At 39.8% G+C, this 26,783-nt stretch overlaps 2 protein-coding genes across 6 annotated transcripts in view; one reads left to right on the top strand and one right to left on the bottom strand.

Moving 5' to 3' along the window:
- Positions 1-22,824, bottom strand: part of LRRC27 (leucine rich repeat containing 27) — a 75,102-nt gene extending 52,278 nt beyond the window's left edge. For 2 of the 4 annotated variants that reach the window (XM_060682911.2, XM_060682910.2), the window contains exons 1-4: positions 12,047-12,580; positions 7,906-8,174; positions 7,510-7,640; positions 5,160-5,218 (exon numbers count right to left, since the gene is read on the bottom strand). In XM_060682911.2, the coding sequence (XP_060538894.2) occupies positions 5,160-5,218; positions 7,510-7,640; positions 7,906-8,115 (400 nt within the window). In that variant the 5' untranslated portion in view covers positions 8,116-8,174; positions 12,047-12,580. Of the gene's footprint in view, positions 1-5,159; positions 5,219-7,509; positions 7,641-7,905; positions 8,175-12,046; positions 12,581-20,123; positions 20,330-22,383 lie in introns of those variants that run through there. The other 2 variants (XM_087871681.1, XM_087871680.1) reach the window with 2 other exon arrangements.
- Positions 21,850-26,783, top strand: part of STK32C (serine/threonine kinase 32C) — a 193,116-nt gene continuing 188,182 nt past the window's right edge. Inside the window, exon 1 of one of the 2 annotated variants that reach the window (XM_034436523.3) lies at positions 21,850-22,617. In XM_034436523.3, coding sequence (XP_034292414.2) covers positions 22,527-22,617 — 91 coding nt within the window. In that variant the 5' untranslated portion in view covers positions 21,850-22,526. The remainder of the gene's footprint in view (positions 22,618-26,783) is intronic. The other variant, XM_087871682.1, reaches the window with a different exon arrangement.

Raw genomic sequence — 26,783 nt, 5'->3', positions numbered from 1 at the left:
GGGTGGAAAAAACTCGGAGCTTTCAGATTCGGGTTTTCCCACATGTGCCAATATGACATCTCTAATAAAATGGAACTTTGAGGAGCTGTTGGCCTTGGAGTCTTCATTGGTTGGAGGTATTACTTGGAACCCTGACAGCAGGTGGCATATCTATGGGAAAGGACCAGTGGTGGGTTGCTCCTGGTTCGGCCCGGTTCGGCCGAGCTGGTAGTGGTGACGATGTGACGTTACCGAACCAGTTCTCTTTGACTGGGAGCTGGGCCCTCCCGCCTGCCCCCTATCTTTATTTCTTGTTTTTTAGCCCAGCTGATAGGCATGGCAGAGTGGATTGCCACACCTCAGCTGGGCAGAAACCTAATGCACTTGCGCAGAGCACAAGTTTGGTGCGCGAGTGAGCAAAGTGAGTGCGCAAAGAGAACCGGTGGTAACACCGGTTGGAACCCACCACTGGAAAGGACCTCCTCTCTCTGGGGCCACCCAAATCTAACTACACACTGTAAGTGGGCTGCCTCACTTATAGTCAGTTCTGGATGAGGGTAGTTTTATTACATATTGGTCTGGTGTTCAGTTACAGCAGCTGGAACCTAATCCATCAAGAATTTGATGACCTGATCTTGAATACCAAGAGGCTGGAAGATAGGTTGCAATCCCCAAATTTATCATGCCAGTGACTGGTTCACCTACTCATCTATCACAACTTTCCTGGAATTTCTCTTACCTTAATTTCATCCCCACACTTTTCAACCCTCCTAGGCTAAAGAACATTTATCCAGATAGAAAAGAAGTTACTCCAAAATCCAATCTGAGTTGGTCACCAGGACCATATGTTACTCTTCTGAGCTTTCAGACTCATGCTGGAGCCCATCCTCAGGGAACTTCTCTCAATTGGAATATGTGCTTTGGGCTATTCCATGAGTTGTATTTATGTGGTGTCTTCCTATTGGTTAATTGGTGTGTTGATGGCTAGCAATTGGTTGTTGTTTCCTTGTGCTTCCAAGTCCTTGGTTTGGAAACAACAGCCAGTCGCCGGCCATCAACACACCAATCAACCAATAAGAAGACACCACATAAATACAACTCTTAGAATAGCCCAACGTATATTCCAGTAGAGAGAAGTTCTCTGAGGATGGGCTCCAGCACAAGACCGAAAGCTCAAAAGAGTAAACTTCTGGTCACGGTGACCAATCCAGATTGGATTTTGCAACATTATCCTGGGACATGAAAATTTGCCTTCAATTGTAAGAAGTAACTCCACTCATCTCTGTTCTGTATAGGTGCAAGGACCAGGCCATTTGCTCCATTGTAGGGTTATCTATGAGCCAGCAAAGTAGAAAGCCACAGCTGCTGATGAAGCTGATCCCCACTGCCTCATGCTGCTAATTCCCAAGACTATGCTGTGATGGCTTCCATCTATAGTTGCTATAGATCTGTACATGCCACCACTGCTGCTGCTGGGACCAACTCCAAGCAAGGAGGATGTAAGATTTTTTTAAAAAAAAAGTCATTTAAAAAATCAGTGTACACGGTGATCTATAATATACTCCACATCTTTAAAACCAAGCAAAACACCAAACTCCATTAATTCCAAACACCTATAAACTCAGGATATTATCTTAGTGTTTTAGGAGCCTCTTCATCCTAAAAGTAAGCAGAAATTTCCCGACAGTTAGAACAATTAATCAATGGAACGACTTGCCTCCAGAAATTGTGGGTGCTCTAACACTGCAGGTTTTAAAGAAGAGATTAGACAATGATTTATCTGAAATGATGTAGGGTTTACTGCTTGAGTTGGGGATTGTGTAGAAGACCTCCAAGGTCCTTTCCAACTCTGTTATTGTGTTATTCATCCACTTTTTCTCCCGGAGCTGCTCAGTATGTAAAGGAATTTCTTTTAATAGGCAATGAAGGAGACACTATTCAGGACTAATTCTGTATAGCTCCTTGTAATCACCTTATTCCACTAGATACTGATACAACTACCCTACATATCAAACAGGCCCTGAAAAATATATATCTAGCCCTACTGCTGGGTATGTAACTCCAGAAACTGTTTTTTTTACAAGATGTGTCCACTAGAGGGCAGGAAATTCCCTTATCTTTACTGTATTTAATTTTATGCTAGTTCTTATAGATTCCATGAAATTTAAAATGTTGTTTTAATCATACACTGTGAAAGAAGGGTGTTTTCATCTGGGCAGCTCCTTATAGCTTTGAATCAAAAGCTATTGGGCAAATATTCTTCTTTTCTCTAGACATGGGAAAACATAAGAATGTTCTGGAGAGAAAATATTATCTGGATATCTTGAAAAAAAATTCTGAATAAGTCGTTATATGTATAATAAATGTCCTGTATGCAGTACAGGTAGTCCTCGACTTATGACCACAATTGAGCTCAAAATGTCTGTTGCCAAATGAGACATTTGTTGAGTTCGGTCTATTTTATGATCTTTCTTGCCATAGTTGTTAGGTGAATCACTGCAGTTGTTAAATTAGTAACAAAGTTGTTAAGTGAACCTGGCTTTCCCATTGACTTTGCTTGTCAGAAGTTTGCAAAAGGAAATCACATGACCTGGGGACACTGCAAACGTCATAAATTTGAATGAGTTGCCAAGCATCCAAATTTTGATCATGTGACCTTGGGGATTCTGCAATGGTTGTAAGTGTAAAAAACGGTCATAAGCTACTTTTTTCCAGTGCCGTCATAACTTCAAACAGTCACTAAATGAACTGTTATAAGTCAAGGATTACCTGCAAATGTCTCTAGAAAATGAGAGTGATTATTACCTAAACTATTAGGACCAAAATCTACTCCGTTATCCACAGTTCTTAATTTTCCATTGCACTTATCACATTTGGATAAAAAGTATATTGAAAAACTTCTGAATTATATCAAAATTTAAAATATACTTAAGTTACAATGTATTTATTTTTCCCTTTAGAGAAGCCTATTTAATTTCATTAAGAAAAATGTTAACAGTACAAATACATTTGGGTAATGTAAGATAAACAGAACCAATATATAACTGGGGAAAACAATATGAAAACTGCCAAGATCATAATGCAGGTAATAACACATTTTTCACACTGCCTTCAAAATAGTATTTTAAAATGTCCACTCACAGCTTGAGTAATTACTATTTCTGCTGTTTCGCTCTTATTTTTCGAAAGTGTAGTACTTAGTATTCTACATTAGTCTATATTTTATTCATGATTACATGTATATTTGCACAAATTATTTCTGTAAAAGCAGTGCTGGAATACAAATACCTTTCTATATTATTCTAAATTGCTGTCAGTTAAACCCTATTATTAATGTTGTAAAACAATTTTTCTTTTCAAGAATATTCCTCAGCAGTAATAAAAACAGTAGTCATGCTACTCCCAGTTTCAAATCTTCTGTGCCTCTCCCACCGTCCTACCCCGTCACTATTCTTATTTATTCTCATGGGTATTTTAACTTCCAATATAATAATAAAAATAACTTCACATAGACCTTGTTGATACTTTATTAGGAAAATACAAGGCTCCTATAGCACTTTTAGAAGTATAAAAAAATGAAATACTGATAAACCTTGCATAGCAGTGATATTAAAATGTTCCTTAACATGTAATACATGAGGTGGATATATTAGAAACATTTTAAATGTATGTCAGTGTAATATGGACAATGATTACTTGCACAACAGACTGAATAAGAAAGGAGAACATTTTAAAGTTTGAAAAATCAGTCACCTTAGGAACGCCCTGGTTTTTAGGAATCTCAATATTTTCTGTGACTTTTTGTTGTGTGTTTGTAGGGTGTTTATGTCAGTACACGTAAAGAGTAAGATTGGAACTTAACAACTCTGATAGAAAAGGTGTCTTAAATGTGAAAGCACCAACACCAACATAGGAAAAGATGCCAGAAAATAATTGACCTTGCCTGGGTTAGAAGGCAGTAGAAAGTATATGGCTTTTTGTGATGAATAAATATTTGTCAAAAGAAGCAAAATGGCTGTATATAAGTACACTTTTCTGTTTATGAAAGTGAGAGATGGGAACAGCATCAGGAGAAACATGAAAGTGGTTAAGTGCTATGAGAAAAGATTGCTTAAGAAGATGAAACAAAAAAGTTAATAATCTCTTGTGGGAAGAAACTGGCTGTCAGATAACCCATTCAGTGAAATACCTCAGTTTCCATTTGAAGGTAATATTCAATCAATCAATAGAAATAACTACAGGTAGTCCTCAACTTACAACCATTTAATTAATGACTGTTCAAAGTTACAATGGAACTGAAAAAAGTGACTTATGACCAGTTTTCTCTAATGGCCACTGCACTAGCCCCAGTCATGTGATCAACCTTTGGGGAAAACATTGTTTAAAAAAAAGAAAATGAAATAAAAAGAGAGAGGAACAAAAATGAAGTAATTATGTAGACTGAATACTAAAATGGATCATCAGTACAAAGTAAGCACACTGAAGCAGTTCGGTCACATACTGAGAATGAATGAGGATAAAAGTGCAAAACAAATATTTAAAAGAATAGTGAATAGGTTAAGAAGAAAGAAAAGACCAAGAAATCTGTGACTGAATGGAACTGATGAGATCCTCAGAAAGAAAAATGTGAGAAGTCTAAAAAATAAAAAGCAATATATGAAGTAATATAAGGGTATGATAAAAACAAGAATGATAGGAAAATATAGTTATTGTAGTTGTAAGCTCCAGACTCGATTGCAGAAAATATGACTTCAGTAACAGAGTTGTTAATGCCTGGAATGCACTACCAGACTCTGTGGTCTCATCCCCAAACCCCCAAAACTTTAACCTAAAACTGTCTACTGTTGACCTCAACCCATTCCTAAGAGGTCTGTAAGGGGCATACATAAGAGCACCAGCGTGCCTACCGTCCCTGTCCTATGTTCTCTTTAATTGTATTCATTTTATGTCTTCAATTCATGCTTATATATTTTATCTAATATGTACTTGGGGAAAAAAAAGCTAGATCAAGCTATATTTCTTTTCCTTTTCTTTCCTTTTCTCTTAACTTATGTCATCAATGCCATTGGTTCTAACTGTTTTTCTGAACTTTGCCTCATGCTGCTTACCCTGAGAGGGAGTATCCTGAAAGGAATATATGTATGTTTAGTTACATATTATTGAAGGGACAGAATACTTACCAAGCTCCACTGGTAGCCTTGTAATAGGATTTCTTTCTAACAGGAGAGTTTTCAGCTGCCTTTTTAATAAATCAGAAAATAATAGTTAAATGTATAATGACAAATATGATCAGTCATGAAAATAAGAGCTAATTAATGTATATATTCTTATATTATTTTAATGGAAAACTAGATTTTTCATTAAGTAGAATACAGTTTATCATCATCACACTCTGCTGTACATATTGGGAGAGCATTTTATTTTATTTTATTTATTGAATTTATATTGATGGTTCATTGTGGGATATCTCTGCCTGGCTGAATATGGAAAGAAGGTGTATCAAGGTTTTAGAAAGGAGTCAGTTTTCCTCATTTTATCCATTTCTCTTGATATAAAATAAGATCTCACTTTCTTTCTAGAAGTTGGCATACACCTGAATTACAGAAAAATCTGTTCCCATCCTTAAATTTATTTATTTAAAACTGTATATACTGTATATACATTATTTTGAAAAGCTTGCTTATATATTTATCATGAAAAAATGCACCCATGTGGCATATTTAAAAAAAACCTGAAATCAAGGCTCTATATCCATGATGGCGAACCTATGGCACATGTGCCACAGGTGGCACATGGAGCCATATCTGTGGGCACGCGAGCGTTGCCCTAGCTCAGCTCCAGTGTGCATGCGTACGCCAGCCAGCTGATTTTCGGGCCTTTTGCGCCCACCAGAAATTGGGAAACGGGCTGTTTTTGGCCTCCGGGGGGGTGGGGAAGACCATTTTCACTCTCCCCAGGCTCCTAGAAAGCCTCTGGAGCCTGGGGAGGGCAAAAAACAGGCCTACCGGGCCAAAAGCAGGGGGAGCGCGGGGGGTTCACGCGTGCATGCATGGGGGGCAGGGCACATTGAATTATGGGTATTGGCACACGCGCACTCAACCCCCCACCTCCCCCGCGCTTTTGGCACACAATGGCAAAAAGGTTAGCCATCACTGCTCTATATCAATCTCCTATTTAAGAATTAAATCTGGTTGTTATTATTAGTTGCCCCACACTTTACTAGTGATACTAATGACATATGGCCTCATCCAAATGAGAAGCAATCCTAAAGGGCAACACTTTATAACACCTATTTTCATATTTTGTTAAAGCAATGGAAAAGAAACTTTGGAGCTTTTTAATTTCATCTGTATTTTATAAATGGGGTGTGTGTGTTTTTGTAGCATTTCCTAATGTCTCTTCAGCCAGGCTATTTTAAGGACAAAGAATTGCTGAAGGGTATAGTTCAAGGGTGAAATGCTCCCGGTTTGGACCGGATCGCCCGATCTGGTAGCGATGGAGGTGGGTGGTTTGGAGAACCAGTAGCAAAAATCCCTGCCCCCTCCCATGCCCAGCTGAGCCTTGCGATCATCAGAGGCTTTCTTTCTTTTAAATACCTCTGACGATCCAAGCTGAGTTGCCTGATCATCAAGCTGAGTTTGACTCTCCAAGCTGACAATCCAAGACAATGCCTGACGATCCAAGCTGAGTTGCCTGATCAGCAGAGGCATTTAAAAGAAAAAAAAGCCTCTGACGATCAGGCAACTCAGCTGGGATCGTCAGAGCCTTTTGAAAGCATTTTTTTACAACCTCTTCGCCAAAGAAAATTTGGTTTTAAAAAATGGTTTGTAGAAAAAATAGTTTTAAAAGTTAAAAAAAAAAATGGCCACGCCCACCCAGTCACATTACCCCACCACCAAGCCACGCCCACAGAACTGGTAGTAACAAATTTTAGATTTCACCACTGGTATAGTTATAACAGTGCTTCCTGGGCAACTTTACAATGTGTGGATTTCAACTCCCAGAATTCTTCAATTCATCATGGCCATTGTTAAGAATTCTAAAAAATGAAGTCCATACATTGCAAAAGTATTTCCAATACAGGCAGTTCTTGACTTACTGCCACAACTGACTCCAACATTTCTGTTGCTGAGACATTTTTTAAGTGAATTTTGCCCCATTTTACAACCTTTTCTTGCCACAGTTGTTAAGTGAATGCTGCAGCTGTTAAATTAGTAACATGATTATTAAATGAATCTGTCTTCCCCTTTGACTTTGTAAGAAGGTTGCAAAAGGTGATCACATGACTCCAGGATACTACAACTGTCATAAATACAAACCAATTGCCAAGCACCCAGATTTTGATCATGTGACCATGGAGCTATTGTAAGGCGAAGGCTATCTGTATTTTGTTCTTTTGATAATTAGGGTTAATATTTAATCATACATGGTACTACTATTCAATTTGTTGAGTAGTAGATACATGGTATCTACTACTGAACAACTTCCTTTTAAAAAAACAATAGACATATTATATAGCAGAAAACTTACTTGTGGCATCCAATCCCAGAAGGAAGCTCTTTCAATTTATTATAGCGCAGATCTAGCCAAGTAAGATTTGACAGGCTCTGAAAAAAATCTTCAGGAATTACAGAAATGGCATTTCCTTCCAGATGTAAATACTAAAATGAGAGATGAGTGGGAGTGGGAATGGGGGAGGGAGAGGGAGAGAGAGAATGAGTAGCCTATGCTTAGCATATAATTTGAGAGTAATGATTTCCCCCCAAAAAATAAAAAGTGCTAAAATTATTCAAGTAATTTTTAAAGGATTATCAAGGATATAGTAATCTTAAAATGCAATTTGTACATATTGCAAATCTCAAGTGGGAAAGCATCTATTTTTTTCAGCTATCCTTTAATTAGGTATGTTAACAATGAAAAACTTACTCTAAGGTTAAATAATCTATATATTTCTGCAGTAAGATGTTGTAGATCTTTTCGACTCAGATCCAAAGACACTGCTGAATTAGATACCAGTTTTTCAAGAGCTCGGTGGATGCGCCTTGATGAACTAGAAACTGAATCGCTCCGCCTTTGAGTATTTTGACGGTTATCTCCACTGCCATTGTTTTCTGTATAATACCACTTTTCTTCCATTTGTTAGTTAACTTTGATTAATCCAGAAGTCTAGCAGCTCTGTATTTAAAGATAATAAACTGAAAAATAACAAAAAGAATATGTGTAAATCAACAATATATTGTTTATAAATGAATGTATAAGTAGTATAAGTAGAATAACTTTTTCTTAAAGAAATAATGTCTCCTTTGCTTCACAATTGTGTTAGTTATAATACTGCAATATTGGAGAACTGATAAGAATTGATTTTCAATATTGTTAATATCACTAGCATTTCACAACAAAAGACAAAAAAACCCTATAATCTCATTTGGATTATTTGTGGATCTTACAAATTAGTTGACAAAAAATTGGACCGGAGTGAGTGTGGTTTCATGTGTGTGGTTTCCTGCAGATGGGGCTTCCCTTGTTTGCGTGGCCCAATTTCTGGCATGCTACGGACTGGTGCCAGTCCATGGACCAGGGGTTGGGAATCCCTGCCCTAGGGCCTCTATATACTAGTCAGTGCCTCCTTCTAATTGAGGCCTTCTTTTGCAATCACATGTGAAGGAAAGCCCTAGCTGGCATATGAACAGGGGCCCTGGGTGGGTCTGAATGGACACCCTGGTCATCACACAAATGGAGGCCCCGATTGGCATGCAAGAGAAGATCCCAGCTGCACCACTGCAAGATTAGATGGCATGAAAGAGGCTTCCTTTGGTACAGTAATGGCCCACAGGGGGCAGGGCTAGGTGATGGGGGCAGCTGACAGCAGCAGGTAGATAGGCAGCCAAAAGACAGTACCAATGCAGGTGGGGCAATTTTGTTCATGTAATTGCAAGAACCCTGCAATGATGTTGGACAAGGTTCCTGAGAATACCATGGACAGCCAAGAAAATATACAAATGGGTCTCTTTTTGAGGAACACATGACCAAGTTTCAAATTATTCTACTTCGAATACAATATGCAAAGAACTAGCTTTCCAGAGAAGGCTCTAATGCTGGAAGAAGTAGGAGGAAAGAGAAAATGAGAAATAATCAAAATAGATGGACTCAGTTACAGTGGCAATGAAGGCACCATTGGAAGACCTGAAAGACCAGGGAGAAAATCTGCCAACCTGGTTCCTAAGACTCAACAAGTTGGTGGCACCTAATCAAATTAATAATAATTGTTTTCTCAATAAAAGTATCCAAAGTGAGACTGACAGCTACAAATGTAGTTCTAGTTTCAGGTCCAAACTTCAATAGAAAATAACCCCATTGTACCCCATTGGACTTCAACAGAACTCTACATTTCTAAGGAAATAATAGGTGCTTTTCTCTAGCTTATCTTTTATGATATACACTGAAAGTAGTCATTGTTTAGTGGCCACAATTGGGACTGGCAACTCAATTGTTAAGTAAAGTAGTTGGTAACTGCAACTGCAACTATACTTATAGTATGATCTTACTTCAGTTTTCATTTAGATTACAGATCTGCTAAGGTCATAAATGTTAGGATTGATAACATTACTTTTTCATCAGCATCATAATTGCGAACAGTCCATGTAGAAGGCAGTCACTAAACAAGGACTATTCATAGCCTTCTTGCCATCCATGTAAAAACTATTTCCTTTAGTCTCTTACTTTAGAACTCTTACAGCATTGCTGTTTTCCAAGCGCTTCCATCATAGAACCATAATTTTTTCTTCATTCCACCCACTCAAAGCGTCTTTTTCTATCATGCATGTTCTATAATAAAATTCCTTACCTCAGTCACTTAATTTACATTTATTTTTTTTACTGGTTTCACTCACAGTACAAGCAATGGGATGTTAGGAGTATAAAAGATAAAATTGTCACCAGTCCTCCTTCTAATGACGCATAAGAAAACCTCAATCTATAGTCTCCAAGTTTATTTATTTAAATTTATGAATTTATTTATGATCAGTGTATTTGAAGAATACATAGAAAAGATATGACGGATCCAATCTTTCTTTTCTTGAACCTAAAAATATATATACACGATAGATATCCTACATATCAGATCATTCATTTTTTGTTTCCTGGTCCTATCTTTCCTTCAGACCTTTGTCATCAGGTTTGGAAGCATATAACAAGAATAAAATTTTCTTAAATTTTTTACTTTCACTAACAGGCTTCAAAGTAATCAACTAGGTACACTGGCTAATTTTTAGAATTCTTGGAAAACATTGAAGAATAGTTAGGTTTTGTCTGAATCTATCAAAATATTCTTACACTGTTAAAAAACATTTATTATGAGATAATGAATAGCTTTTATTTTAGTAACACATGCCATTGCCGCATGGATTTATGTATTTCAAACTCTATGATATTAAGTATTGGAACTAATTTAAATGTCACAACATAATAAATAAACTTATGAATTAAGTTCTTAAAACTTTTCATTAGGGCTGGATGTTAAACACAATGAAGGCAGAAGAGAAAGAGGAGGGGAAAAGATCCTAGGTTATTACTGATATGTAAAATCTGTACTGTCCATCATCTGAAATGTTTGGAGATTGCCAATTTAATTGGATTTGGCAGGCTACAGAGTTTACTGAATTATATCTAGGAATGCTAGGGTAAAAATATACATACAATCTTGGTTTCTCATTTCTGAAAATATTTACTCAGAAACCAGAGGAGGGTATGGGAATTATGGCAAGTTCTAAACTCTTTGTAAAGCAGCATCAGCATCAAACATCCCTTACTGTCAAGATCAGTAAGCTATCCAAATGTTTTTGTTGATTTGATCTTTTTTCTTCCTAGCATCTTCCCATAGAGCAGGTTCTTTTTTTTTCAGATCCACAGTGTTGATCCATTGGCTGTGACAGGAATTGTCTGACTGGCTTGTTAATCGAGCCTGATATTGTAAGTTGAGAGTGAGTGACCTAGAGTCACCCAGTCAGCTTTCATGCCTAAAACAAGACTAGAATCACAGATCCCAGGTTTCTAGCCTGGGGCCTTAACCATTAGACCCAACTGGCTGGCTTTTTGTTGATTTCAATACTATCAGAAAAAAGGCATGCCAGACTTGAATTCTTAAGTCTTTTTACTTTTTACTATTACTATTGGCCTCTTCATTTTTACCTGATCAGTTATATGTCATCGCATACATTTAGCCAGTTTGACATAATGGTTAAAGCATCATGCTGGCACAAACCAGCGGGTAACCTCGAGCCAGTCATTCTTTCTCAGCCCTAAGGAGGAGACAATGGCAAGCCACTTCTGAATTTTTGGCAAGAATGCTCAAGGTGGCTAGTCCAGGCTCTTGCCAAGAATAAAAAAATTGAATTGAAAGAACATAGACGTAAAAAGAATATATATATTACACACATAGACACAATACACACACACAACTCTGCATGAGTATATGCACCATGCTAGCCACAATTCCTTGCCAATCAATCTGTTTTTTCTTGGCCTAGAAAATTCTGCCCTAAGTACCTGCTTCCTGTCACCTTTTCTTTATATCCAAGTCAGCAAACAGGCCTGGGGAACCTGGATGAGACCTCAGCCCCTCTGCCCTGCCACCCAGCAAGGCACCCTGCCCTTTCTGCTCCCTCCACAATTCCGCTTAATTCTTCACCACTCTTGCTAGCCTACTACTCTTTTGCAGCCGCTAAAATGAAAGCCTGCAATTTTCTGAGAGGCAAATAAATCCCTTTTCTTTTTGCCCGGGGAATTAAATTACTCCTAAATTGGATATAACTCGATCTCTTGAAGTTCCCACGGCGTCGATGACAGACCCCGGGGGGGGGGGGAAAGTAATAATCCCTCTTTTCGTTGGCTTTTTCATCTTCAGCATCCTTTTGGGTTTATGCTTTTACATTCGCGTCGAGGTACAATAAGGCAGCAAGTCGTTTTCCCGGCGCCCCGAGACTTGCCTTGCGCTCTCTCACCGCCTTAAGCCTCCATTCCTCCTCCCATCCCCACCTCCTCCTCCTCCTTCTCCTTTCTCACAACTTACTCCGCGGAGCGGTGCGGGGAACGGGCGGCTGCTTTGGGGAGGCCCCACTCCTCTGCCGCCCCCTCGCCTCCCCGCCCCGGCATATATTGGCGCCCGCCTTTTTGTTCTCTCTTTTATGTCGTGACCAAAAGGCAACAGACAGGCCTCAGGGAGCAGCTGCCGGGGTCGCCATAGTAACCCTCAAGCGGCTGGGAAGCGCCGGAGGAGGCCGCTCGCCGGCTCTGGGAGGGAGGGAGGAGGGAGGGAGGGAAAGGCGAGCGAGGGGCGACTTCTACGACCTCGGAGAGGTTGGGGGTCTCTGGTGGCTTTTGCATTTTGCACGGGGGTTCCCCGCTTACTCGCTTCCGCGGGGAAAATAGTGCAGAAGGGGAGGGGGACAGTTGTGTGTGTTGTTTGGGGGGGGGAGAGCAGGCGCAGACAGCTGCCCCTCCTTTTAGATTGTCGTCCCAGTCTCGCCCACCGTCTGTCACTCCTGTCGCCTCGGACCCCTCCAGTACTGCCTCCTCTGTAACCTCACGTCCCCCTTCCTCCCGCGCTCGGCTTTATTTTAGGCACAGGTTTAAAATAAAGGAATCTGAAAAAAAAGAAAAGAAAGAAAAGAAAAAGAAAAAACACGCCAGTCTTTGGCAGCTTAAAAAGCAACCCACATCATTTACTAGACCCTGCATGCTTTTTAATTGGAATAGCAACAATCACCCTCCAATCCCTACTGCAGTCTTCTCTCCTCATCTGGCATGTTTTGGTATATCAGCTTGATTTTAAAATACCGGCAGTCCTCGACTTAACAATAGTTCGTTTCATGACACGTTCGGTTATAACGGCCCTGAGAAATGTGACTTCTGACTGTTTTTCATAGTTACGGCCTTTGCAGCATCCCCAGGATCATGTGATCAAAATTCAGATGCTTGGCCACTGGTTTGTATTTGTGATGGTTGTTGCAGTGTCCTGGGGTCATGGGATCAGCTTTTGCGACCTTCTGAGAAGCAAAGTCAATGGGGAAGCCAGATTCACTTAACAACCGGGTTACTAACTTATCAACTGCAGTGATTCACTTAACAACACTGGCAAGAAAAGTCATAAAATGGGGCAGACCTCACTTGGCAAATGTTTCACTTAACCACAGAAATTGTGGGCTCAGTTGTGGTTGTAAGTTGAAACTACCTGTACTAAAACTGATCACTGCTTTGCCCTGGGTGAGGACTACCCTATTGGTATATTTAATTGGCTCTCTAGGGGCACCCTCTATCTGAATAGTTTCACAGTTTTCACAGGATTTGAACAGAATCACAATTTGATCCCTTTTTAAAGCAGTCTGATAATGTAATAATAAGAACACTCCTCCTTCAGGTAGTAAAGTTGTTGGATAGTATTAGATCATAGTTGTATGTTTTTAGAACATAATGGTCAAATTGCCATGTGTTTATTACTTCAGTTGTGAAGCACACAGCTGTCTTTTCCCTGTTTGGCAATTGCTTTTATATGCCAGATGTGTTAGAACAACAACTCTGAATAACTCTAAATGTGTAGTTTTACTTTTTAACCTATGGTATACCACATGGCACTCTATGATCACTCTGAGATTAAAACTCTGTTTGTTTCTGCCAGATAACATTGAATAAGCATTGTTTTGCTACAGAAAAGCAGAACATCTTCTAAAAGGAAAAAATGTAACATGACTATTTGAAACCAGGTATCCGCCAAACTGATTGCTCTCGATAAAATGTGTCTAAAATGTGAAATGGGATGTTTGTGCTAATTATATCATGCAAGAATGGGTATCCACTAAGGGAGGAAAGCAAGTGTTGAAATGTATGTTGCAGAACTGCAACACAAATTCTCTTTTGATAGCTTCTCTGGTCTTGTATGTACAAAGGGGCAGAGCTTGTATCATAAGATACAAGATGCATTTTGCATCATTTTGGTTCAGAACAGATGCCTCTGGAAGGCCGAGACTGTTGGGTTCTTAGAGGTGAATCTGTTTGCTATGCCTCTTTTAAGCAGTCATTACTTTAGCCCCCAATATAAAGCCTATGCATAAACTCTGTAAGGTTTTGGGGGGGACAGACCAATATAAGAAATCAGTAATAAATGGGCTACAACTGAACCCTGGCAAGACCAAGTGGCCTTAGCTGCATGGAGCTTCAAGATCCGTATCTTTGACATCTTTAATTCTGGATGGAGTTGCATTACCCTGTTCAGACCGAGTTTGCAATGTAGGGGTTCTCCTGAACTTGCAATCTGCTTGAAGGTAGTGCTTGTGGCTAGGAGACCTTTTGCACAGCTTTGGTTTGTGTATCAGCTGTGACCTTTCGTGAATCAGGACTCTCCGTGCTCGGTCACTCAAGCCCTAGTCATCTGTCATCTGTATTACTGCAGTACATTTTACATGAGGCTACCCTTGAAATGCATTCAGAAACTTCAACCACTACAAAGTGCAGCAGCCCAAGCAGTCTTTGGAGCCCGTAGAAGGGGCCATGATACACCACAGCTTCGTGAGGTGCACTGGCTGTCGATTTGCTTCTGGATGCAGTTCAATATGTTGGTTACGACTTTTAAAGCACCTCTCTGGCATGGGTTCAGATTACTTAATGAACCATCTCTTCCTGCTAAAACAAGCCTACCCTTCTCATGCTGGCAGATCCTTCCTGTGAAGGAACTCTGGCTGGCAGGGTCTAGTAGAAAAATCTTCTCTGCTGTAACACCGCCCACCCTGGAACATGCTGCCCTCCTGTGTAACGTTTGCCTCCACCCTCTTAGTCTTTTGCAAGGGCCTGAAGACCTGGCTCTGCCAGTTGGCTTGGGGATCCAATAGGAGACTACCACATAGAAGGTGACTACTGGACTAATCAGCTGATCCTACCTCCCCTTGTGCTTTCTACTTCCTCTCTACCCATCTTTTAATTCATGTTATTTTACTTTCCTTGTTTATTTTTATTGTTTCATTGCTTTATATTGTTATATTTACATTTATTATTTTTTCCATTTTACTGTTGTAAGCCGCCCAGAGTAACTCCACAGCAAGATGGGCAACTAATAAATTTAACATAGAAATAAAGACATAAAACTCACTAACAGTGTTTCAAAGAGTATGTTCCCTGCAAACCTGTCTTCTCTGGGTACCTTGAAAGTGAAGTATGAGCTGATCCCAGATTTTCCATGATTTTGAATCTATTCAATTTCACTAACTTATCATTAACCTAACCGTAGATGTTCTTTTCAAATGTCACATTGATACCACTGAATTAAATATATTACTAAATTTAAGATGAACATTCACGGAAAATATGAGCTTTTTAGTGAAGAGGCATAATTTGAAGAGTCATTCAGTATACCAGAGAAAATAGATTTTATCTGCCAAAAAGAATATTGAAATTGTCTGAATGTTACATTGAGACATTATTGAAATAGGCCATCATATGCATCTCCATCCTATTAAATGGCAAAATGCAAATAGCTAACTGTAACTAAATGCAGAGGGTATGCTAAATATTGTTATTTACTTTGAAAGCATAAATTACCCACCCATCTTTGAATGCAGTCACGCAAAGTCAAAATTAGAAATAATCAGTCTGCTCTACAATAGATTGCCAAGGGTAAAAAGAGGACCTTTTATACAATTGATAGTTTATTACTGTCACTTCCTCAGCAAGTGACAATATAGTGTTGGAGGGTAGAACCGATCTAATTCAGGTTTGGAGACCCATTAGATTCGGGTCTTGCTGATATTTGGAGATAAACCATTGGGGAACATCAGGGCACAGAGTGGGAGAGTGAACAGGAGGAAGAAGGGGAGGGGAAAGAGGAAAAGAGAACTCAATGTGACAACACCTCTGTTATGTAATTGTGTTCATGAGGGCACCAGAGTTCACCTTGACTCACATATCTCTACTTTTATCACAATTTCTTTATTATTATAGTTATAATCCTTTTTTCATTCTTTATCAATAAGGCTTCAAATATATATTATAGAAAAGAAGAAAATGTCAACGCAGATCTTATTCCCATGGTTTTTTTTATATATATATATAAACCAGTTGGTATAGATGGAGTGGCACACCGAATCAGGATGAAGCCCAGTGAAATCATGATTATAATAACTATTACTATAATTATGGTAGGACTGATTTAGAGACTTTTAACTCTGCTTTTCCTAGCTACCCTGGGCTAGAAAGCAATAAAAGCAGGGGTGAAATGCTCCCGGTTCGGACTGGATCGCCCGATCCGGTACCGATGGAGGCAGGTTGTTCGGAGAACCAGTAGCGAAAGTCCCTGCCACCCCCCATTGCCCAGCTGAGCCGCGCAATTATTAGAGGCTTTTTTTTATTTTTAAAAGCATTTTTTCTACAACCTCTTTGGCCGAAAAAATGCTTTTAAAAGTTAAAAAAAAAGCCTCTGATGATCGCGTGGCTCAGCTGGGATCGTCAGAGGCTTTTAAAAGCATTTTTTTTACAACCTCTTCAGCAGAAGAGGTTATAGAAAAAATGGTTTTAAAAGTAAAAAAAGCCTCTGCCGATCAGGCAAGTCAGCTGGGATCGTCAGAGGCTTTAAAAGCATTTTTTTAACAACCTCTTCAGCAGAAGAGGTTATAGAAAAAATGGTTTTAAAAGTAAAAAAAAAAGTTGGCCATGCCCACTCAATCATATTACACCCCCCACCAAGCCACGCCCACAAAACCGGTAGTAACAAATTTTACATTTCACCACTGAATAAAAGGCCCTATTCTTCATACTCTGGACTCTTCATCATTGGGCGTTTTTACGAAGAGACTAGACAGTCCTTTGTCTGAAATAGTATGGGGTCTCCTGCTTGAGCAAGCAGTTGGACTAGGAGATCTAGATCTCCAAGATCTCCCTTCCAGCTCTATTCTGATTGATTGACTCAAAGCTGTCACTGAGTAAATGTTATGGAAAATATTGAACTGCCTACTTTTTGTCAATCTTCTCTAACCGACAGTTTTTATTCACTCTCTCAAATGTCAAACTTTTAAAAATCTTATACGGCAGCTCCTCAGGAACAAAAATAGGTATGCTCTTGGCATCTTGCAAGGGAGCTACCAATTAAAGCAACTCATTCTGCCAAGATAAAATTTCATTCCCTCCAGCAAATTGTAATGTGGGGCTCTGTGGTCACAAAATGAATAGTCATCATATCTTAAATCCGCTAGATTCCCTCTGCAAACCAGAATTCATTTGTAAACACTAGAGGATTGCCAGCTGTCTCTCTTCACAATGAAACCAAGGATGCATAACGTAACTTTGCTAACTTTAATAGGAACAAAATATTTGACAACTTTACAACTTCTGCCCACTCAAGAAATGCATTTCTTGATAAACCTAAATCCAGGGGTGAAATCCAGCAGGTTCTGACAGGTTCTGGAGAACCGGTAGCGGAAATTTTGAGTAGTTCGGAGAACCGGCAAATACCACCTTGGCTGGTCCCAGAGTGGGGCAGGAATGGAGATTTTGCAATATCCTTCCCCTGGAGTGGGGTGGGAATGGAGATTTTGCAGTATCCTTCCCCTGCCACGCCCACCAAGCCACGCCCACCAAGCCACACCATGCCCACTAAGCCACGCCCACAGAACCGGTAGTAAACAAATTTGGATTTCACCACTGCCTAAATCTATCAACCGTATTATTATACATTCATGAATTGCTATTTTTATATTCAATAGAAATTTGAGGCTTTTAGCAGTATAATCTTTGTATGCTTGAACTGAAGGAACACTAATATGTCTTTATAATAAAAGCTTTTTTTTGTAGTTATTTTGTAGAAATGGTATTATGAGTCTAAGTATTGTATAAACCAATCTATTCCTGAATTTTGTCTTCCTTTCATACAGTGAATGTTAATTTAGTTTGAGGATTATAAGACACATAGCATTATCTTTAATTACTGTTTTTCTAGTCAGAAGCTCTTTTTAAATCTTGACCCATTGTTGCCGCTTGCATTTCATGACCTTTGGGTTTCATAATATTCTTATATAAATATATAAATATCTAACTAAGGGCAGCAGGGCAAGCATCTGAAATGAAATGAAATGAAACTAATTAATGCTTGCACTGTAATAAATTTGCTGCTACTTTAGGAGGCCAAATAGATTTGGGGTGTATCGCTGCAACGAAGAAAAATATAGCTATCCCTGTAGAATTTATTGTATTAATAATTCCATACTTTTGTTTAAGTGCTAATTGTTCAAGAGTTGATTTAACTTAATAAATGTTTCAAAGCTAGTCTCTTGCACTTTTAAAGTCTGGAGAATTGCTTCTCAGTAAATTTATTTAGGATTAGCCTGGTGACAGAGATATATGGATCAATTTTTATTTAATCTGTCACTAGAAAATTAGCATTTTCAACCACAGCTCTGCAATATTCTTTATTCTTAATCTGTAAAATGATCTGCAGAACATTGCCCAATATTTTGTAATTGTCATTGATATATGTATTATTGTATACAATATCTGAGTATTTATTTTGAGACTAGCAGAGTCTATAATTAAAATGATTTTTTAGCACAAAAAGCATACTTCTTCTTGGATAGCACTATGTTGCATAAAAGGACATTTGTGAGACTTTTCCTTAGCTACATATTACCACTTGGCTTATCTCGCAAGGCTTAAAATGTTAATTTCTTACCCTATAACTGCAGAATAATTTGTTCATTTGAAATGACGATCATTTATCTTTTTGTAGAAAAAGTCAATTTTTATTTTTTTTAAATCTAACAATTCAATGTTACCTGAATTTCAAATTATTCTTGCAATTATTTGGATATTTATATTTTCCAAAAGATTGTGTAATTTCTAATTAGCTCTGCTAATTAAAATCAAAGTCAATTTCTTCCTTTTCTCTAATTGATTGTTAAATTGCATGCTGTTTTGGGGGAAAATTCTAAAGGAAATTTTTATAAGAAAAGATCTTCAGTTTAATACATGCCCTGGCTTTCTTCATCTACTATACATCTTTATTTAGCATTTTTTATATTCTTAAAATATGAAATTGTATCAATATGAAATTGATTCATAATTTCACCAGTTTTAGAAAGTCATATGTGATACAGCACTTTTTTCATTCTAAACTTTGAAACATGTTGTCATATACAGACTTCAAAACTCTTCAATACTTAAAACAAATTATAGAACTTGACTAAATAAATTTTGGAGTACTCTAATATTATTAGATGCATTGTGGCTAGGAATTGGGGATCAGTTATAAGTCTCAGTTTTCCGCACTGTCATAACTTTCAAAGATTGCTGAATGAGCAGTCAGTAAATGAGGGCTACCCATAATACATTTTTTTTGTTAAGGACAAACTCAAAGTTTGAACAAAATGTTTTCTGATATACTTCTTCATTGTCTTAATCTAATGCTCTTTGAATTGCTTGCAACTGCAACTTTCAGAATACCTAAGCAGAATTCCATGCTGACTAGGGATTCTGGAAGTTGTAGTCCCAATAAATTTAGAGTGGTCCCAGATGAGGGAAGCTGTTCTAGAAAGCTTACTTGGGAGCTAGAGCTATATTCTGAGCTGAAGCGAGTGACAGTGGCTTGTCATTTTAATATCTCTATGGTGGGGTGTCATACTCGATTTCATTGAGGGCAACATCAGGGTTGTGTTTGACTTTGGGAGGCTGGGTGGGTGTGGCAGCTCAATGTCACTTGTATCGGGGGCACCTGTGGTGGCCCGAGTGGTTTGCCAATGAAAACAGAGCTTGGGACACGCCGCTCCCAAGCGGCGTTTTTACTGGCAAAGGTATCATGAGCTGGTCCTTTGCTGTTTCCAGGGTGGCTCCGCGGGCTAGATCTAAGTACCCTATGGGCTGGACCCGGCCTGCAGGCTTTGAGTTTGACACCCCTAATCTATGGTGTTCCTGTTTGATACCATATTCTGGGATGGAAATTAAAGCAGCTGTAAGATTAGGCAGAGATGCTGCTCAAATAGATGGATATTTTTATAAAGAGCTAATGAAAGGCATAGGTAGTTAGCATAAAGGGCTTTGTGGCTGCCCATGCTATCAAGACCACCATACTGTATTTGGAGAGCAATTACTCGGGATAACATGCCTGGTCAGGTTACCTGTCACTCACTGTTGCTTCCAGTAGCTGTTTGGAAAGTGTAGCATTTTCAGTTGATTGGAAAAGCCCATTTCTGGTAGTGCTTAAAGACTCTTAACCAGAAGCTTGATCAGACTGTAAGTCCAAGTTCTTCCTTAGGCAGGAAGCCAGCTGGGGGACTTTGAACCAGTCCTTCTCTCTCAGCCCTAGGAAAAAGGCAAGCACAAGCTATTTCTGAAAAATTTGCCAAGAAAACAGGCAGGCAATTACAAGAAGTGAAGACTGAATTGAAGGCAAAGCTAAAATACTGGTAGCCCTCAACTTACGACCACAATTGAGCCTGAAATTTATATTGCTAAGTGAGAAATTTGTTAAGTGAGTTTTGCCCCATTTTATAACTTTTTTTGCCACATTTGTTAAGTGAATCACTAAAATTGTTAAATTAATTACACGGCTGTTAAGTGAATCTGGCTTCCCCATGGTCTTTGCTTGTCAGAAGGTCACAAAAGGTGATCACATGACCCCAGGACATTGCAACTGTCATAAATCTGAACCAATTGCCAAGCATCCGAATTTTGATCATGACCTTGGGGATGTTGCAACGGTTGTGTGAAAAACGGTCATGTCACTTTTTTCAGTGCGATTGTCACTTCAAATGGTCACTAAGTGAACTGTTGTAACTCGAGGACTCCCTGAACAATAAAACGGAAGGCATCAAAAGAAATTCAAACCATGATTTTTTCCCCCTCCTTTCCAAATTATTAACAGTAGCCGTATCATGGAAAATACACTTTCTTTTTTAATAACGGCAAGAACAATAACTTATTTTGACATCAGTCACTTTATAAATCACACACCGGATCAGATCAAAAGTCCCCTCTCATCCAATGGTCTCTTTTTACAACGACCAGCCAAATACAATGGAAAGTTGAGACAAAAATGCCTTTGCAGCATCATCCTTATGTTCTCCAGCAGACCTGATATTCAGAGGCAAATCGTTTCCCGAGGTGTCTAAGATCCTTGGTTTTTTTGGGTTTTTTTTTTTTTTAAATTTGATTTATATGCCGCCCTTCTCCGGAGACTCAGGGCGGCTTACAATGCATTAAGCAATAGCCTTCATTCTTTTGTATATTTTATACAAAGTCAGCTTATTGCCCCCACAAACTGGGTCCTCATTTCACCTACCTTAGAAAGGATGGAAGGCTGAGTCAACCTTGAGCCTTGGAGAGATTCGAACCTGCAGTAATTGCAGGCAGCTGTGTTAATAACAGGGTGCACTAAACCACTGTACTATCAAGGCTCTTTTAAAGGTTTTAAAGTAGTCCACAAAATAAATAGGACTCCAAATACAGCGTGGGTCACCAACAGCCACGCTATCCCTTAAAGGAGAACAAAGAATCATTAATAATAGATGAAAGAACTCCCTTTCATTTCGCTGCTGCATCATATCATACACATTATATCAGTGTTTCTCAAGCTTGGAAGCTTGAAGATGGGTGGACTTCAACTCCCAGAATCTCCCAGCCAGCTTCAAGCTTCCAAGGTTGAGAAAGACTGCATTATATCAAATCAGACACATGATTTGTCGTGCTAAGTGTCCGCTCTGGAACCAACCCAAGCCGAAAAGCGGTCGGAAGCCCCTTTCCGCAGAACAGAGCATCTCCTCCCCTTCCCCAACAAGCAGCATCTCGATGATCTCAGAAGGTTAAAGGTAAAAAGCCCGCGTTCGCGCGCCTCGAGCGCCATCTAGCCACGGACGGAGGCGCTACGAGTCGCGTTCGCTTTAAGGCAGCCGGCTCGGGAGTCTACGAGCGTGAAACGCCCCCCCCCCTCCTCCCTTCCCTACAAATCCTGGCTTTTCCAGCTCGCTTTAGGGAAACGCCGGGTTTCTCCAGCGGCGCCCGCCTCCGTCTAGCGTGGAGACTTAAAGCTTGGGTGGGTTTGGAAGAGAGGAGAAAGGGAGAAAGAAGAAAGGAGGATAAGGGAAGAAAGCTTAGCGTGCTTTGGGTTTTTCTTGCTCGCTTGCCGTGGGGCTCCTTGGAGGAGGTTCTCGCACGCCGCCCCCCCCCTTTCCAGAGGCGGGAATAGGAATAGGGGAGAAGAAGGGGGTCCCCAAAAGAGCAAAGCAAGTCTTTGGCAACTGCAGCTCCAGCCGTCACCGCCTTTTCCAGCGCCGTTGCAGAGACAGAGAGAGAGAGAGAGAAGAGAGAGCAAGAGCGAGCGGTGGAGACAAAAGCGGGCGAGTAGAGCCCGAAAGAGATACTCAAGACACGTTTACACACCGGCGCGCCAACACGCGTAACCCGCGAGATCCATCTTGAAGGGGTTCCGGCTCTCCCGCTTGCCGCTGCCGTGGTCGCCGAGCCCGGCTCGCCTTGCTCTCTTGTGGACTTTTTTAGGGGATGCCAATTCGCCTCCTCCGCCAATGTTTCACTGGAGCAAGTGGAAGAAGAGGATGGGAGCCAGCACCTCTTCCTCGTCTTCCAAAAGACCCGTGTTCGACGAGAAGGAAGATGGTGAGTGTGCCGTCCCGGCCTCGAACCCCGGACGGGTTGCCGTGTTCTGGGGGGGGGAGCGTTTGGCTTCCTATGCAGCCCCCGGTCCTTTATATGTCAGGTTGGTGGGATGGGGAAGGGAAGGGGAGAGCAGGTCGGAAGGGCCCTTCCCAAGCTGCTCCCTGTGTACCTCCGGGAAAGGAAGCGCGACCCTCCCCGCCACTTAGCAAAGTGCTCCGGGCAAACTCTAGTAACTGCTCGGGGCGCGGTGAGCGGTGGGCTGTTTGGAAGTGAGGAGAGGGGCGAGAAGACCCATTGGGGCGGGGGTCAGTATTTTTTCTTCGGAGGACAGCAAACTCTCGGCTTCGGTTAGGTGCCTCACGATTTTCCGAGCAACTTTTTTGAGGGGAGGGGAGCTCGCTCGTGCCTTGTCGGGAGAGGGGGGGGCAGATGTGGAACGGGGACCCCCCCCTCTCCAGAGATCCCCATTTCGCAAACGCGCAAACGCTCGTGAAAGTTACACACGCGATCTTTCCTCGAATTTGCCGGAGTACGATTCGGCTTTGACCCGAATAGGATTTGGAATTTAGCAGGGGTTTAACAGAGCTGGGAAGATTCTATAATGAAGGATTTATTAGGCTATATAGTTTACTAATGCGCTATATAGACCGTTTTACCAATGGGGATTAGCCTCTCTCCGCCCCCCTCGGAAGAAATTAGAAGCCTATTTTACCCCACAGACTCAGCTGAAGAAAATGATCCTTTATCATGTGCTGTCTTCTTACAGTACTAATAATAGCTAATTTCTGCATGGTGGTTCAATCTGAGTTGAATATTGAGGAAAGGGGTGCCATCCTAAGTACTTGGCCTTAAATTCCTAAATAAACATATGGAAATTTGAGCTGTTTCCCAGTCAAATCAGGATTTATGGGTGCCTTCATGCAAAACTCATGGTTAAGTTATATCATATAATTCTACTCTGGTTTTCTAGGGGTATAAATTTGTCTTGAATCTTTTCTACCTTTTTGCTTTTTCTTACCACTTTAGTAGTGTAAATCCATTTCTGTGTTAAGTAGCACTAAGAAAACCAGTCATAAATCACTGATGTAGACAGAAGCCAGCTCACTGAAGGGTTTGATAGAAATAGTTAATTAGAACATTAAAAAAAACTTACATGCAAGCAACTGCATCTTCCAAAGTCTAGTAAAAATATTTTTCACAATAGCATTTTGAATTAGATGGAGTTCCGGGCAGAATTGGAAAAAGCAATTTTGTCATCTGACCCAATTTGTTGATAATTTCATTCTTTTTAAATAAAACTGTCGGGATGTTTCTCTGGGTTATTAAAGGGGCCAGGCTGTATTTCATTGCTAATATATGGTGTAAAGCTTAGAGGTTGAAGAAAGAATATTGACTACATCAGTAAAGTTTTAACAAATTGCTTAACGCTTTGTAAGCTGCCCTGAGTCTCTGGAGAAGGGTAGCATATAAATCAAGTTAAAAAAAAAATTAAGTTTGAAATTCTCATCAGATGATTTTAGCAGCCATGCTGCTCTAAAAAAAAAAAACCTCTTTCTGCTTCTCAAGAAGTAGTTTAGTACTGAGGTCCCTCCTGTCTGATTTCAAAATCTGTATTTTGTAATCACAGCCTTTTAATGTGTATGTGAGAGAATAGTTTTTAGAATAATGTTCAGTTATTTCATTTCTGGAACTAAGGTCCAACAGTTGTTCAAACACTTTAGATACACAAAGTGTATCTTAGTTTTTGTCAGACTCAAACAACCAGAACACCTCCAAGAATGGGTCATACAGGTTTGTTTATTGTTGATGATCAATTTAGCTTGCCAGGCTGTCTGCCTCTTCCCTCTTCCCAGATATAGACCTAAGGATTTGACCTAAAAAGTTTTCTTGCTCCTATGGACTGTAACCTGAAATGTCTTTTAATCCTGCCCCCCAGCTATGGTCGCCTCTCCTTCAGCAGGTGGTTCCAACTACACTTTTTTAAATTTAATTCGTACTCCATTATTCTAGAATCAGCAACTCTTCCTTCACTTAGCCTCTCTTAATGTGAATTCCATTTCATGCTTAATTTAGCTCAATCTGTCACTGACTAGCACTGGTTGTCGGACAAGAAGCTTTTCCAGCCTTACCTGTCATGGATTGGACCCGCAACCTTTTGCATTCAAAGTAGGCATTCTGTCACTGTGCTGTAGCCTTCTCCCTGATATCCACGCTCTGTAAAATGCATCAAAGGCAGGGGGACAAAAATATTTCAGTTGTTTTTCCGGCACAATCACATATGATTAATGTGTTATGGTTACTGTTTTGCATTTAATGATTTTGAGAACCTGTGCTAAGGTCGACTTTGCTCGCTTGAAGAAAGAAAAAAAACATGTGTAACATCTCAAGATCCAGGTGTTTGTTTTTTTTTGGACTGCTCCCCAAAATGAAAGCTTTCAGGCCTACTTCCTGGTCTTCTGACTATAGGATGAAAGTAATTAATGAAGTGAAAGACGCCCACTTTTTTTCTTTTTCTTTTGAAAATGATCTTTCTAACACGGAGAAGTATAGCCTCCTCCTTACTCTGAGGCTGGATGGAAGTTTTGCTAGAGCTGGGATCTGAAAAAGATACTTACTATCTTAGGAAGTCCCCAAAGGGGAGTGAAATGCAATGCAACTTTCATGAGTCATCTCTCAATGTCATATAGCATTGCTTCAAGGATCATTACATTTTTTTTTCCTTTGTAAACTTTTCTGCCCACCAGTTTGGTTAGATATTTTAGGACACAAAAGCAGCCAGAACATAATAAACAAGTTTTTACACACACACACACACACACACACACCCCTCATATATATTGTCTACTTGGATTTGTGTGAGTAGTGCGGCATCTTAATCGTGGGCTAAGTGAGATAGTAGTTCAAAAAGTATTCAGTTGGTTGTGGAATTTGTTTGTTTGTTTGTTTTGCAAACCAGAAACATACTCTTTACACTTGTCCTGCTATTGTATCATTCACTGGTATTGTATCATTCACGCAAATGAGCTAAACTGCAATGAGGTTTCCATTACAGAGGTCAAGGAAATGTTAATAAAATCTGGAAGGAAGATATGGCCATAAATTCCAATTGTCTGTAATAGAATATCTCAATTCTGTTTTGAGAGTGAACTGTCAATTTGAGCAAGGGAGTGCAAAAGGATTCAGAATAAGCACGCATAATCCTTCAGATGGTCTAAATCAGGGATCCCCAACCCCTGGTCTGTGGACCAGTACCAGTCCGCGGCCCCTTGTGAACTGGACTACATAAACAGCGGTAAGTGGCAAAGCTCCATTTGCGCAAGTGGTGAGTGCACACGCGAGACTATCCCCTCTCCCTGGCTGCTGTTGCTGCCAGTCTTCAGAGCAGGAAGGATTGGGGGCACCGCTGATCTATATATTTCAGGTTTGTTCATAATATATGAAAAATGCTGGTTACAGAGCAGAAATGAGACTTGGGGTGCTTTTTAAAAAATTTAAAAAAAAATAGAACAAGAAAAGGTAATGGCTAGAAGAAAAGGAAAAAAAAGAGAGAAAAATGTAAGAAAAAAAAGCAAAGTATAAAAAGAACATCCCCCCAAAAGAAACCAATTTCCTATCTCTATCATGGCATGGAATGGAATGACTTTTAGAGTTCTCATCGCAATAACATGACTGAGATACCCCAATTAAACAAAAAAATATATCAAAATGCCTTCATATTGTTTCTCCTCCTGCTCCCATATGTATCCACAATTAAGCTTGAAGAGTCTGTAAAACTGTACAGTTGATGTGTTTTTACTGCTGCCGCCTCAAGTTTTACTATGCCATAATTATGGTGCATAAGTACGCCATAGATGCAGACAATGTCTATTTTTGTTTCTTCGAGCATCGCAGTTCATTATACATAGGAAAGTGTTTTCTTTTACCAAATATCATGTGTTAGGAAGGAACTATGTATAGAAGAGAGAGAGAGAGATTATTTATTTTTCAAGTTGATACAGCCTAATTAACAATTTAATGCCAATCACACCCTGATTTTTAAGGAAGGGACCCAATGGAGAATAGGAAAAATCAGGAACTTTCGGTTTCAGAATATAGTCAGCCAAAGAAACCCCCAGTGTGTGCAACCATACTATTTGCTTTTCCCCTTCTCTTGTTTAGTCTGGATT

This window comes from Pantherophis guttatus, chromosome 6, assembly GCF_059756535.1.
Source record: "Pantherophis guttatus breed Tessera chromosome 6, ASM5975653v1, whole genome shotgun sequence".
In the NCBI taxonomy this organism is placed as follows: Eukaryota; Metazoa; Chordata; class Lepidosauria; order Squamata; family Colubridae; genus Pantherophis; species Pantherophis guttatus.
Note: the sequence above shows the minus strand (reverse complement) of the source record. Positions and strands in the feature narration are given on the sequence as shown.